The 16354-nt window shown below is 35.7% G+C and overlaps 1 protein-coding gene across 6 annotated transcripts; it reads right to left on the bottom strand.

The window, feature by feature from the left end:
* Positions 1-1519: 1519 nt before the first annotated feature.
* On the bottom strand, positions 1520-16046 carry LOC104887114 (patatin-like protein 6). Of its 6 annotated transcripts, none has more exons than XR_007271095.2 (3): positions 14440-16035; positions 9128-9457; positions 1520-2320 (listed from the first exon to the last, which is right to left on the bottom strand). XR_007271095.2 is itself a non-coding variant. In XM_048638828.2 (2 exons), the coding sequence occupies exons 1-2, from the start codon at positions 15580-15582 to the stop codon at positions 9188-9190; spliced, it is 1413 nt and encodes a 470-aa protein (XP_048494785.2). In that variant the 5' UTR covers positions 15583-16035; the 3' UTR covers positions 6682-9187. The 6 variants fall into 6 exon arrangements, 2 of the variants coding, with proteins under 2 accessions (XP_048494785.2, XP_048494786.2); XR_007271094.2 differs by having other exon boundaries at positions 1520-2289; XR_007271096.2 differs by having other exon boundaries at positions 1520-2157.
* Positions 16047-16354: the final 308 nt, after the last annotated feature.

Here is a 16354-nt window from a genome sequence, read left to right as displayed (position 1 = left end):
TTAACGACGTAACACTAAAGCTTTGTATTAACGGTTTAGGTCCCAATTTCATAAGCGGCTAGTTCAATTAAGTCAGCGAAAATTCTCCGCAACAAGGTACGTACGCGTACCAGTTTACTTTCAAGCTTAGTATCATGATTAGGTTGCAGTTCATTTTATTGGAACCTAGTACCATGATAGGGAACATTTGATTGTGATTGTTTGGTTAGACGTTTATAACGTGAAATCAAATGATGCATTGAAATATGTTGCATTGAAATGCGAAGTTCTATCGTAGTGTAACATCAGCATTATTAATCTGATCTATAGAGTAACGAGAGTGTTACCAGAGATAAGATTGAGTTTGGTAATTAAGAGAGCATGTAAATGACTCTTTGAAGTTATAAAAAGAATAGTTAGTAGTAAAAGAGGATTATGGCAATAGCTTGTAGTTGGATTCCCTACAAGTATAGAACAATGGGGGGAGTGTGGGACTTGTCCTACACTCTTACGCAGGCCAACTGTGACGATAGTAGTGTCCTTATATTTTGATAACTCAAGTAGGCGGAAGGTTCCGTTCGATCTTGGGGGTATGCATACTAAGGTCATGGGTGTGAGACGGAACAAAACCGTATTTGCATTTCATCTAATAGACCAAGTTGTCTATTAAGGATTCAGTAGCCCGTATGATTCTAGTAAGATGACGGTGCCCGTTCGATGCCAAATAATGAAAGATTAAAGGATGTGAGATAACGTAGTTTCATATAGCAGTTTGTAAGGTGTGCATCATTTATGTTCATATAGTTTCAATGGTTCATTACGTACTCAGCATAGCTGACTCTGTGTGTTATTATGTGTTTGTTGACCTGTGATGAACCATTGACACTTCAATGGGGAGCAGACTAGGTGAGCTGGTGCTGCTGCAAGATATCAAGCATAAGGGGGCTAGTCTGTAGTTTGAAGTTTAACATTTGGATTGAGTATCACTGAATTTTATAGAACGTTGTTAAATGGTTTGAGTTTGAATAAAGAGGGGTCATCTATGATTCCCGAGTTGTATTTACTTTTCTATTCCGCTGCAATTTGGTTTTGAGACAATGAATTTAAGTTACCGTGTTTCTAATTATGTCTTGCGTTCCATCGCGGCGGTAACACTCCCAAAGTCGATGCGACGTAGCATTAGACGTGTATGGATTTTGAGGGTGTTACATTAAGACAATCATGCCTTATAGTTTGACACTTCTTACAATATACAGGCGTTCATTATTCAAAGCTTATCTTCTGATCAATAATGTTCCAGAGGCATCTTCAATACAAACTAATTTTGAAAGTGGCTTAGTAACATATTCTTCAATAAGCAATCGAGCAAACAAAATTCTTTTCTGGTGAGTGGTGCACTCATAAGCATATAAGGGCACACCTACCATAGTCCTAATTCTACCTTATTAATTTTCACTCTAATAGCTCAACGACAAATAAAGCATTCTAACCCATCAAAGAATAACCCTTAACATTTCAGTTTGTAACTTAAACTCTGGTGTCCAACTGTTAATAATCATTTGTCTATTATTAAGCGTATGAGGTTCAGGGTACAATATTTCAATTCTATCATCAACATTAACAAATTTCACAATGAGATAGCCATTGTCATGTAAGAACACTTGTGGTTTTGCAACATGATTCCAGTCCTTCTCAATGAATCTAATCAATGTCCCAATAGAGGGTGTTTGGCCAACATACAATAATATGCAAAAGACCATACCTCAGCTAGCTGTTTGACTTCATCCTTGTCAAGTTGCGATCGGCTCCCTCATTCATTATTGGTGGCATAAACTTTAGTGAAGCCCCGACCCCTTTGCTATCAAACGTTTATCAGCTGCTATTTTCGGCCATGTTTCCTTCGGTGGTACATTCAACTATAAACGCCTAACTGCTTCTGATTGACCCACCAAAACCTCCGTTTCCAGGTTCTCCTTCTCAACTTGAACATTTTGTTCATGCCTAACAATTTCAACTGGAATTCGAACATTATGATCCAGAGGTATTGCAATCCGTGCAACTGGCTGTGAACCTCGTTTCTCAACAATGGTCTTCGATGCTTGGTTATTAATCCTAAATGCTTCATTCATGGCGGCCATAGTTGCTTGCATTGTCGATGATATTTGCCTAACATTTAAACTGGAGTGCTTTCAATTGTAGTGTCACTTGGCTTTCTATTTTGAAAATTTTCTAGGTTTTTAGCTAATTGCACATTATTCACATTCACATTCACATTCGATTGCGGAGATTGCTGCTGCTTCTTCCTGTGACCTATCGGCGCCGGGAAATGTTAGCGTAGGACCTAAGCATGTGCTACCCCTTATTATTTATTAGCTCTGACAATGTATTCAATATGTATTTTCCAACTATTAAAATAATAATTAGTTATATTGACGGTCAAAGATGTACATTGACAAATCAAACAATTATAAGTATTATAAAATAGAGAAAAAACTTTGTCCTTTCTTTCAGTTTTATCATTTTGATACTATGTATAAATTCAACTTTGATCATCTTGTATTATTTATAGATGAGGAAACATTTAGCCATATAGCATGTTGTTGGATTCCTATTTATATATGTTTTCAAAATATCAACTTATTATAATTTTTACTTATATCTAATTAAAGATATAATTATTCAAAATTGTGCGTTGGCACGCAAAAAAACAAATTGTGAATTAACAAAAAAAAGGAATATATTAACGAGAGAAAATGCAAATTTATCTCGGAGATCTACAAACATTGTACATCAAGTGTCATTTTCGTAAATAAAATGTTACCGATATCAAGTCGTATTAAGCAAATATTAAGTCGTGATTTTAACTTATTTAAAAAAAAAAATTAAAAATGAAAAACAACGACCTAATGTTTTACCCATACGACTTATTAACAACTTTTGTTTAATAAGGTGTCACTTGATATACAAAATTTATACATTTTCAAGATGAACTGGCAGCTAAAGCTCCCTCCTAACTAGGGGTGTGTAGAGGTGGGCATGGGCCGGGCCGGCACGCGGGCCGGCCCGACACGATTTGGGACAAGCACGACCCCGCTCGAGGCCCGGCCCGACCCATTGTCCGCTACGTGGGCCGCAGGCCTGTCACGGTCAAGAAATTTTATTTCCGGCCCGCACCGGCACGAGCCCGCGTGGGCCGGCTCGCGGGTCGAACGCTCCTTTCCTTTATTTTTTTACCCTAAAACTATCAAAAATACAAAAATACAAAATAAAACATGGGCAGGCCCACGGGAATTACAAGCCCGACCCACGAGCCTGTGGGCCTGGGTCGGACCGTGGACAAATTTTTAAAATTTCAAGCCCGACCCGACACGCCCCGCCGCTCATGGGCCTGGGCCCGGCCCGACCCATGCCCACCTCTATCTAGGGGTGTGCATAGGATATGGTCGAACCGAAATTTGGATCGGACAAACGATTCTGGTTCCCTGTCCACCAAAAATCAAGATTTCAGGTTTCCGGTCAAGTCCAAAATCAAAAAATTCTAATCCCAGCCGGTGGATCATAATTTGACCATAATTTCTGATTTTTTAGTAAAAAAATAGTTTAAAGGTTAAAAAAATTTCAAAGTTATAATGTTAGAAAGCTAAAAATCTACTCTTTATTTACTTTAAAATTATTATTGTTAGAATTATTAAATTAATCTATCTAATTTATAAATACGTATAAAGCTAAATAAAATAAAATTTAGAAAAAAAATTGCAAATTTCAATCTAATAGGTCCAAAATCAAACCACATCGGAAAAATTTCGATCCCCATCTAAAAAATTTCGATGAAATTCCGATCCTGGTCCAACAGGTTCCATTCCGATCCTAGACCAATGCACTCCCCTAGTCCTAGCAATTATATCGCACGCAACAACCACAATACCACAAGGTAAAAGGGCAGGAGGGTATATCATATACACAACAAACCAACAAATGCACCAGATCTATTATGAAGAATATAAATGCACAAGATCTACAATAACAAAGGTTGAATGAAAGATACAGGAAAATCACTATACATATGAGAAAGTCCGACTTGGCCGAAAGCACTGGCCCCCAATAAGTCTTTCTCTTCAAATCTCAAATTGTGTCACTACTCCAAATTTCATTTCCGTAAAAATAGTGTCTACCATGAGTTAAGATGACCCATTCAAATAATTTTTTTTTTCATAAATCATATTGAAGGAGGGAAAAGGAAGAAACCCACTATTTCTTTTTTCTATTCATGGAGCTTCCTTGATAGAGTTTACCCCCTCGACTCAAAATTGATTTCTTAAAAGCAAAACAAATGAAAAGGCCAGCCATCAAGGAAAAACAGGGTGATACAAAATGGAGAAAAGGAAGACAAAGAGCAACAACAACCTACTTTTCTAGTTCCAACCCTAAATAAATTTGTTTTTACTTTTTAATCAAATGCTAAAAACATATGGTTTCAGGTGTTGACCTTCAATATTCTCAAAAGATGCACTTTTTTTGGGGTTGTTGTCCCTAGCTTTTTTTCTCATTACTTTTCAGTTTTCATTGGTCTCTGCTTGCTGCACAAAAGTTATACTAATGCTTGTGACAGGGTAGGCAAAGGAATCCCACCAAGATCTTCTTCCCCTTTTTACAATTTTTTCTGTCCCTTTCACCCAATTCCCTCACGAACGCTATTCACTTTCTTCTCACAAAAGTAAAAGCTGGCTACACCTACATAATTTATGCAACTTTTCTTCACACTGCTCTTTTTTCCCTTCTACTATAATTTACCCGCACCACCAAACAAATATAAAAGAGAAAAATCATTAGCACTTTTTTTAACCTTGCATTGAAGAGAATAAGGTCTTGTTTGGTTGTATGGTTGTATATAGAAAATCATACTTCCTAGGAAATTATTTTTTCCATGTATTTGAAATTCCTAGGAAGTATAAAATTGTGTTTGGTTGATAATGGGAAGTAGAACTTCCTATGGGAAGCTCTACTTATCTAGAAGGACCTAGGTAAGTAACTTTAGAACTTCCTAGGAAGAGCAAATTCCCATGGTTTTGTCAACCAAACAACTTCTTATACTTCTACTTACTAGGAATTTGCACTTTTCATGATTTGTTTTGTCAACCAAACAAGGCCTAATTATTTCTTATAGCAAAAGGAAGACATATAACAAACAAATAATCAAGAATTCATGAATTTATACTGTTGCAGCCAGAGATTGAAGGCATTCCCGCATAACACACTTTAACTTACACACTATTTACACACCTTACTTGACCTTGTTCTTTTACTAATACATATAAGCCAAAATGATAATATAAAATGTTGTTCGATTTGCTTCAATGAATATTTTCATTATTATCAAATTTCTTATAATTTTTACAAATACATAATTAGATATAATTTTTTACATAATTGTTACAAGTACATAATTTCAAATCCATAATTTCTTATAATTTTCTTATATTTAATGATCAAAGTTGTGCATTGACTAATGTGAAAATGAAGGTGTATCAATCATTGAGAAACAAAAGAAGTACGTGAAGTATTTCTTTGAAATCTACATAATTTAATTCTTGCATTTATCAGCGCATAAGTTTGTCCATCAAAATTTAAAACTATAATAAGTTAATATATTGAAAAATATATTGTAAGGTCTATTAAAATACAACATGATGATGTTTATCTTAACATAGTATATTTATAATTAGTGTTTAACTAGACTATGTAAATAAAAAAAAAATTACAAACCTTATAGATCAATAAATTACTAAGGTCTTGCTCGTATTATTTCAGGTTTAAGTTTTCAGATGCTTTTTAAAAAAAAAAATTAAAAAAAAGTGAGATCATAATAATATACGTAAGACTATGTTCATTTTTATTTATCCAGCTTAAATCACAAAGCTTTAGAATTCCAAACCTATATAGAAAAATTCGAAATGATATCAAATACAACCTCAACTCCTATTTCTAAACTTGAAGGAAACAAATAAATATACACACAAAAACAAGCATCGAGCAAAACAATTCAAGAAAACATTGGCAGGAAGTTCGCAAAAGCAGCATAATCAATTACCATATTCAATTATTTTTATTGAAAGTAGCGAACCACGTCCCTCTATTGGACAAAAAGCTTTAGAAATGTCCAAGTTTATGCTTCCACTTTGAATGATTAAAATCTTTGTTGAGCACCTGTTATCTCTATCAAACACAATGACCGGAATAACTTTGCCCACTACAGACATGTTTTCAGTTTTTCACCTTATTTTCAGTTTTTACAATAATAAATCTTCCATTTCAAATTAAATACAACGATTTTCATTTTTAGAAATTTCAAACTAAATGCAACAATTCCAAACTTGCTATTTTTGGTAAGCTTTTTAGGTGTGAATTTACGAGAATATCCTTAGGAAAAAGTTAAATCACACTTAATTATACCTATGACCATCTAAACCTCCATCCTCACTTCCTAAAGTTTCTCTCTCCTCACTCCCACCCACTACCACTTTCTCTCTCCTCCACCATCCTCCGGAATTCTTCCCAACCACCAAAATTTGTCACCACCATCACCATCCGCCAGAATTCCGATTTGCATCTCTTCACCTTCAAATTTCGATCTCTCTCTCTCTTCGATCTCTTTCTTCATCTCCCTCTCTTTCTATTCTCTCTCTTTGATCTCCTGTATCTCTCTCTCTTCGATCTCCTTCATCTCTCTATCTTTCTTGTAGATGTGGTGGTTTCGAGGATGAGGTTGATGGTTTCAGTAGCTGGGGGTGGTTGTTCTCAAATGGAACGAGGTTTTGCTTGGTAACGTTGGTGGTTTTGGCTGGTCGAGTTGGTTTCGATGGTAATGGTGGAGGTTTCGAGGGCTGGAGTGGGTTTAAGTGGGTAATGCAATGCTTTCGAGGGTGGGTGGGGTTGTGAGGGACGGGGTAGGGATGCGGTGCGTTAGATGGTGGTTTCGAGCTAGTGGTGGCGGCTCAGGTAGATTTGAAACGGGCCAATCTCGATGGGGGTAGTGCCTCGGTGGATTAGGTGGTGTCAAAAGGTGGTCGATTCATTAGGTGGTGGTGGGGGGGGGGGGGTGATTAATTAAACTAAACACTTGTCCTCACTTTTGTTAATCAATCCTTAAGAAATTTTGCCTAGGAGTCCATGTTAATTGAATTGTTGCATTTAATTTGGAACGGAGGAAGTAAGTTCGAATAAACACTAATAACATTTAATAAGTTTAGATAAATAAAAAGAGGTTTTACCCACTCACATAAGTTTTGTTATAGTGACAAAAAGTTCAAATAAGTTAATCTATTAACTAAGGATACAGATAGACATTCATTATAGCAATTTAAATTAATACTTCGACATTCATTATATACTCCCTCCTTCCTTTATTAGTTTACCCTTTTGACTTTTCACATTTATCGATGTAAAACTTTGAATAATAATATCTCTAATGATGTAAAAATTATAAAAATTTAATATTTCAAAACTACATATTGAGACGAATCAAACAATATCACACATGATTATATGTTCCTTACATATAAAGTACGAATGACTGTCAAAGTAATAAAGATGAATAGAGTTATAAGTCCAAGTGGGTAAACTAATAAAGAACAGAGGTAGTATTTTATAATTGTAACTGATCTGGGACATCACTCAGACCAAAATACTAATTCTAGTAGATAGAAGGCTCCCTAAACGATTTGCTACAGCAATAAGCTCGAAACGTCGTAATCACTGCCTAAGCAGATTAATAATGCTTGATTAATAAATAAAGCCTCTAATTTTGCAAGAGAAATGTTGAATTATATCACCTTTAATCATACTAAAGGCCCTACTCTTCAAAGGCTTCACTTTTCCAATATGACCAAAAAAATTAATGGCCCATACCCACAAAAAGTAAGAATCAGTGTCGGTAGGCGACAGCATCTGGGTTCTACTACCCCACTCTCAAATAAGAGTACAGGGGTTTCTGTTCTCTATAGATAAACACTATAAGAGTGTTTATAATGGGAAGTTATAATCTTTGGTAGCTTTGATCGCCCCATTAAATTTCCAAACTACACCATTCTCAAGTTATAACATTTTTCAATGGAAATCAGAACTACTTGTAGTTTTTATATTATTTTTAGCCAAAAGTATGTGTTAAATTGCTCTGAAACCCACCAAGGTAAAAGCTACTAGCTCTGTAGAGCAATATAGTTTGCCAAAGCTACCACTTGCTTCCTCCTCCAATAGTTGAGCTAGGAAATTCTTCTTACCAATGGTTTTCGAGAGGAGCCCCCCAAAAAAGGCAACTATTCGAGTAAACCTTGATAGTGATTTGTTAAACCCTCCAATATATCCTTTTAATAAAAAAAAATTCTATGAAGTATACTAATGAACTATTATTTATCAATTTCTATAATTTGAAAATATTATTTATTAATTTTTATATTTGAAAATATTTCTCAATCCCTCACACTATGTACATTGACATATTCATTAATCAACTTATATATATATATATATATATATACTTCCTCCCTTTTTTTTACTTGCAACACTTTCTACTTTTACTTTTCTTCTCTCTATCTCTCTATCTCTCTATCTTTCTCCAATAACATGGGATCTTGTCTTTTTTTTCCTCTCTACCTCTCTCCTACCCAAATTTTGCATTGGAGTTGACGAGAAAAAAAGTGTTGCAAGAAAAACAAGCAAGTATATATTTGTCAAACAATTGTTCATGATGTAATGTATCTTGTGGACATCAAAAAAATATGCAGCCAAAAGCAATAAAAAAAGACGAGAGGTAAAAGAATAGATATAAGGTGCATCTTGATTACTCTTCCCCTTTAATAACCTAACAAATGAAAAAGGAAAAATCGCTTTTTTGGAAGAATGCTTTCGGCACAACCAAATAGTCTTTTAAAGGTATCAAGAGATACCGTGACGTCCATGCAGTGATGCACCAATTGGTGCACTGTACAGTAGTCTAGTAACATCAGCCACAGGGGGGTGGGGGGGACCATAAGCTTAATTGAGCTTAAAGCCGCAAGAGAAAAAAATGCAGTGAAGAAGGTATGCACACAACATAATGCGGTAGGTGTTTGTAAACAGCAACAGGACCATGAGAAAGTTAAGGGCGGTTTACCTTTTTCTTTACTTTTTACTTGTTTTGTTTCGGCTCGTTTGGAAAATCTTTCTTAATAGCTTAAGTTGGCGTTGGATTAGCCTGCTTGAACGCAACAGTGGGAGCAATTCTGCAACTCCGCCTCTGATGCTCCAGTACAAGTTCTTCAGCAAACCAATCCAGCTTCTCGAAATTACACTGCTCACTGATCCTTTTTCCTCCGAAAAGTACTGATTCAACATTCTTCTGTTTCAACATTTCCTCGCCTACTTCCACCAGCAATTTCACATTACTTGGACTTGCATCTGTATCAACATATGGTCCACATCTTCCGAAGCTTGATCCATTTGCCTGCCAACAGATTCATGATCTTAGATCTTGAGAGTTTCAGACATGCAAGAAACGAATTATTAACCAGACACACCAATTCTAATCAAATTCAGATTGAATTGACTGGCCTATACAGTGTTGCATACAAACATTGACATGTCGAAATCAATTTGGGGTAGACAATGATCAGAAGTTCCAACTGATGAATCTAGAATCGAAGTTGCTTAAAAAATTATAGCAACCTTGACACTCACTGAAAGTAAAAAGTGACAAAAGAAGTCACTTAATCCTGCAATAACTTATACTGTTCTGACACAATTATTTCATATGTCCGAACCAATAAGTTGTAAAACCATGCAAGGTGCGTTAGAGTTTATATTTTCTATTCTTTTAGTGCTACATGCCAGCGGGTATAACACCAATATCTATTTCAGCAAACATGAATGAATTTATTTTGACAAGGTTCTGAGAAATCAGTAGGGAATAAGGAATTATGGACCACCAGCAAATCGCAGTAATAAGGCATGACACATGTGACTAACTAAAAACAATTCATCAACTCTGCGTCTTTTGCAGCAGTGGAGCTACTTCTCATGGACCACCCTGCTCATTCAGCTCCGTAGGCTCTGATTTCTTGATAGCTAACCTGAACTAAGTTAGCATCAAAGTGACATTGACCTTTTCTCCTTTTTGCCTTCAGACTGGACCCTAACCTTTCGTTTACAACTTTATTATGGTATATATTGTGGCCTCATTATTTTCACCTTTTTGTTTTCGAAAATGTTCTATGAAATACTTCTTCTGTTTCAAAATAAACAACATATTTTGATTTTTGCACTATACAGACACTCTCATTTGACCCTATATTGTGATTCTTACGTACGAAAAATTATAGTCATATAAGGTCTTCTTAGATTTGTCTCGATATATACATTCATAATATCAACTTTTTATAAATTTTACATGTAAGGAATTAGAGATATCAATAGTTAAAGTTATGCAAAGTATATCAAGTATTTTGTAACCCAGTAAATATAAATTATGATGAGTTATAGTAAGAGTGACCAAATCTCATTTAAGTTTTGAATAAGTTGAAATTAGTGCCTAAAAAATCAAACAAGTAATTTCTCAGATGAAAAGAACAAAGAAGTCCTCAAACATGTAAATTGCAAAGTTGACGCGAAAGGAATAACTAAAAAGAAGCAAGTATTACAAAGTATTGTTACATGAAACGCAGAACATTCCGGGACGTGGTACGAAAACGGAAACGCGGAACGCAGCCTCTAGAGTAAACCAGATGGACTCCTAGACCACGCACCACGTACCACGTACCACGTTCCTGTTATCAACACAACTACTGCTGCCTACAACAATGACAGATTTCCATGGGTCAGCCATGGACTTATACTCCATATTAATTGTAAAAAGTTTTAGATCAGGAAACTTGGTCAACAGTAACACATAACAACGTGCTGAATAACAAAACTAGGGAAAAGGGTAAAGGAAAAACAGCAGTAAGCATTGTATGCAAACATAGAGAAGGGAATAAAAGAGTCCTATTCTTGGGTAAGCCAAAATATTTGTCATGGGCTAGCAAAGAAAAGAAAACAGTTTTTATTTCTCTTTGGCCAAACATAATCCTTAAACAACCAAAGTATCACGTGGACCGGGAAGGGAAGGGAACGGAGGGCTGCATCATCCCAGCTAACATTAATTAAAATCTTGTGTCTTACTTTTGTGCATAATTGATTATTATTGAGAGTAATAATTAGTAGATTGTTAACCATTGTCTTAAAATTCCTTTAAATCCTTTCCGGTCCATTTTTAATTTACTATATTACCCCATTCTGTCTTTTCCACCTCCCGCCACCACCCACCAAAACCCACTACCACCTACTGCCCCTTGCCACCCGTCATCACCCACCTCTTACAAAAAGATTGATTTCGGTTTGGGGCGATGGGCAGAACGTCTAACCAGGGTGTTCCACCCATGGCCCAGACATTATGTTTTGCCCCTCAAAAAAAATTCGTAACATTTTGGAGCCACATGCGAAATGTTTAGGCCATGATTGAAACGTTCTGGCCAAATGTTCCACTCCTTAATTTAAAAAAATTCAGGTGGGTGCTGGCAAGTGGCGGTGGGGCTAGAGTTGGTGGCAATTAGGGTGGCGGTGGAGCTGGAGGTGGTGGTTTGGAAAAAGAAAAAAAGAAAGGATAAAATTGGAAATAATTGATAGACCCCAACATTCTAGTTATATATACTATAGCGAACCATTTTATTATTAAGTTTTAAAAACATTCTATGTATGCATCGAATTTACAATAAATTAATTATTCGACCATTTACCTTCAAGTCAAAATTGGTCATTTTAAATCAAAATAGATCATTTTTCAAGTCAAAAGAAATCACTTTAAAATCAAAGGTAATTTTTAACCTTCAATAGTTAATTCTATATGAGTAACAATGACTCATTTAGAAGAAATAATTACCACTTAGTAGACAAATGTTTGCTTTAGAAAAGCCTAGTGACTTATTTACGGCAAAAATTATCCTCAAAATACAATAAATTATTGTACCTCTATCTCATACAAAATTTGTATACGAAATACAGGAAGATAGCTGTTTTTTACTTTGAAAAGAATAGCCTGTTTTTGGATTTCAATTTCAGGCCTGAGGCATCTACTTGCTTGTTCGTGTCGGCTAACATAAGCCGTAGAAAAGCAACACCAAATCCTCTCTATTCCCACAAAAAAAAAAAGGAAAACACGTTAAACTATGCCAACCATAACGGATATCTATCTTACCCACACCGTTGTTCTTCCATCTCTCTCCCTTAAATTGCATCGAACCAAAATCACAGGCTGTCTTGAATTGTTCTCTTGTACTATATAATCATATACCTTTGTTGTAAAAATATCAGTGTCGAAGTCCATCAACGTCAAAGCCCAACAATTTGGATTCTGTTCCTTCTAATCTTCAAGGGAAGTCCAAAAAAGAACTAAAGGACTACTTACGTTTTATGCTCCACAAATGAGCAACACTCTAAATTTATTATACCTCAGTCACAGGTTCACAGCATTACACCATTACGTACAATTATAGATTTATAGTAACACCTTTTATGGCAAGATTCTATAGAGCTTACAATTATCACTCTTTGATTAGATTGTTGCATAAAGTCTTTTAGAGGTGGATAATCTATTTAATAGTTAGACCAAGGTCCAAGCTTTTAACGAGCATATTCATGCACTAAGAACACCATTATTCATGATCTTCAACAAAGATCAGTCCATTCTCTTTCTAACTTTCTCTCTCTAAAAAATAAATTCCATAATCTTTTCTCACATATCCTCCTAACCATGAAGAACACAAACATCATCCCAACTATTTTTTCCTCTTTCTCTCTTACTTTTTGACCCCACCCAACTACTTTCATCTCTCTTGCTCTTTACTTTTTATTTTTTATGAAGTGAAATGAAAGATATTTCATATAAAAGAAGTAAACTTAGAGAAAATTAGTAAATAGCTAAAAAAAATTATCCAAAATATAGCGAAATGTGTCTCTATTTATAGAGCTCGGAAGAATAGAGCTATTGGTATTTTTTTTATTTTTTTCACTTCGTATTTTTTTAAATAAAACCATTGGAAATTTTATAACAATTACTTATATTAAATTCTAAAATACAGTCACTATGTGACATTTGCCATTACTCATCGCACAATCTTATTCATCATTATTTTTGAGAAGATACCTCTAAAGTTGAGATTATTTTAAAATAATTCAAAACTATGACTATTTTAAAAAAATTGATAAAAATTGGGATTATTCATGTCAATTTTTCCTATTCTTTCTAGTAAACTTGGTCAATATATAATATACAATATTTATCATATACCATATTTTTTTTCTCATTAGATACACTCATATAGTCATTTAATATAGGGAATACAACATACCTCGATATTTAATTTAGTCATTCTCACAAGGGAAAATGATACATTTATCTTGTGGAAGATTAAAACTTTATATTTGATGTAAGATGAATTTTTCAAGTATTATCAGACAATGCTTATTTGCTACTCCCTCTCAAAAGTTCAATTAGGAGAGAGAGTGAAATAGGTTGATGAGATGGATTCCAAATGATATGAATGTCTATTTTTAGTGGGCACCTTACCATTGATAAATAGAGTTTTTTCCTTGACCTCAAAAAGGCAATTATGGTAACAGAATAAACTCATATTAGGAGCAAGAAATCATTAGAAGTTGCACTTGTCCCATTTAAATGCTACCAACTTCCACAGGTAGCCCTCTTTAAGTTTCTGTCTAGGGTCAAGCCAAAATTCATCAAAACAAGTCTTTTTTTTGGGGGGAGTGGGACGAGTAGAGGGGTGGGTGTTGGGTACAAAAAGATTTGAACATGACCTAAGAGCTATACGTTATGAAATTGTAGTATAGATTTAATTAATTGTTATATAATACTAGATAATTCAATTCTTTTGTTCTTGTAACCCCAGAATAATTCAAGCATTACACTATTAAAAAAAACTAAACAATTATACATAAAAAAAAAATATATCAAAGGAAAGACTAATTCTGAGTCCCATGAAACTAATAGAATTGATTCATTGCAATTAAGAGTGATCAACTACTAAAACAACAAACAAATTCATAGGAAACACAAAGACTAATTCTAATTTTCATACTAATTGAACGATCCACCTAGACAATGTTCTGTTTAATTTATTTTAATTTATTTAAAATTTTATAAGATTAAATCAAATCAAATAAGATCAGATGTTCTATCAATTCATTTTTACTCATTTTAATCAAAAATAAAATAAAATAAAATCAGATAAGTTCAAATAAAATAAGATAATACAAGACAAAATAAGTTGAATCAACGGACCCTTAACGAGAAGTTGATATCTCTTTGCTTAATTGCTAATGGAATTAAATCGGTGGCATGACAGCTCTTAAAAAAGAGGAGATAAGAAAGAATACCTGAAGACGAACATAATTGGTGGTACGCCACTGCCCAAAAGCCTTAGCGACGGAGTGATCCACCAAATCGGTATATCCATCAGCGGCAATCCGAGCCATGGGCCTAGCCCAATGCTTAGACTTCCAATGTTTAACCTCCTCGTGCTCGTAACTTCCTTCTAGAAGCTGACCCGTACCTAACGAAAGTAGGAGAATATCCTCCACTCCTCGCACGAAGGGAAATTCTTGCTTGTTATGCAACACATGCGTAATTGCCGCGGCAGTTGGATTCCCCATCGCTAACCCACCATCAACAGCTACACACCTTGTTGAACCGTCAATTGAACGCATACAGACGGGTTCGAATATCCCCGGCTCGGCCGAGGTAGCACGGCAGACTTCCCAGAGCCGGAAATCGAACCCGTCTGTCTCCAAAGCATCTGCCCGAGAAAACAGAAACGGTGCGGTGCTTGACAAGTCGTAGCACGGTATTAAAACCGGTTTCAACGTGTCTTTTAGAGTTAAAGTTCGACCATTTTTGTTAGTGAATTTCTCTTTCATTAGTTTCTCCAACGCGGCTGTTGTAGACCGGGTTGATGAACTACTCCCACCTCCTTTTAATAGTCTTTTCAAAACCCCTCTTGACGAACCTGAACCTGACCCTGACCCTGTGGAACTGTTGTATATCTTACTCCCCTGATCAGCGAGAAATCGCCACGTCTCTTCTGCTTTTATAAGCGGACGGGTACGGTCTTTGGTTGCAAAGAGCATCGCTGTCATTATCCCTCCGACACCGGATCCCGCAGCAACGTCAAAGTAATCGGCGATTCTGGCGTCTGGGTCGCCGGATTTTACCTTAAGTGCGTGTTCCAAATACGCAAGCGCTTTCCCAGAGATGATGTTCCTCATCCCTCCGCCGTCGATGCTGAGGATGCATATCTTCCCGCGCTGATTCTTTATTAAACTAACGCCGCCGTCAGACCCATCAGCGGGTGATATATTTGCACCAAATTCGTGCGTTGGAGATATCTGTTTTGGTATCCAACTCACCCTGTTGTTCTGATCATCACCATAACCGAATAAGAACTTACTTTCCAGGATTGAAAATATTTCGTAACTTAACTTGTCTGTATCCACGCTTGGTTCTTGCATCTCCATCTCCATTTGTACTATTTCAACGTCTTGTAATAGCCTGTAATTCCTCTCGATTCTTCAAATTGATAAACAAGGTGTTCCTTTGAAAAAACAAATAAAATTCAACGCTGTCCGTTGAAAATTCCCGTTGATAATTCGGTTACCAAGAGAGGATGAATATCAAACATTAATTGTTAATTTTGAGGATTGGGAGAATAGAAAGTTGGTGGATGATGATGATGATGATTAAGGGAAGAAGAAGAGAAATAAAAGGGATGATGAGGAGAGAGAAAGTTGCTGGCAGAGTATGTCTGCTAAGTTTGTAAGAATTACTTGGTCTTTTCTGTTTTTCTGTTTTTGGAGGATTTTTGCAAAGATTTTGTTTGAGTAGACCAAATGGCAAATTTCACAACCTGCCTTCAACCTGTTGTCCGCCAGTCTCCCTCATTAATTTTTTTTAAATATTTATTTCGTTATCTTTCTCTGTGCGGCTCCGTTTTGGTTTCTTGTAGAGATAGGGCTAACTAGAGTTAAGAAACGGTATGAGAATGAACCGTGGTTGGTAAAACATTTACCGACGGCTGTCGTAGTCTTCTCTTCAGTTTCAACCAACGGCTCTGATTATATTGACGTGGGTCAGTGTCGGACGTGGTGATATTGTGTTTTATCCGTGATCAACGGTATGTTTTTTCTTTTAGTATTTAAGTAGAACGATTGCGCGTGGGGGGAGAAGAAGTGGGTCCCGTCTCTGATATGAAGAATTGACGATATTGTTTTGGAATTTGGAAAACGGATAGTATTT

The sequence above is a fragment of the Beta vulgaris genome, chromosome 2 (genome assembly GCF_026745355.1).
Source record: "Beta vulgaris subsp. vulgaris cultivar EL10 chromosome 2, EL10.2, whole genome shotgun sequence".
NCBI classification, from domain to species: Eukaryota; Viridiplantae; Streptophyta; class Magnoliopsida; order Caryophyllales; family Amaranthaceae; genus Beta; species Beta vulgaris.
This window is presented reverse-complemented; position numbering and strand designations above follow the sequence as displayed.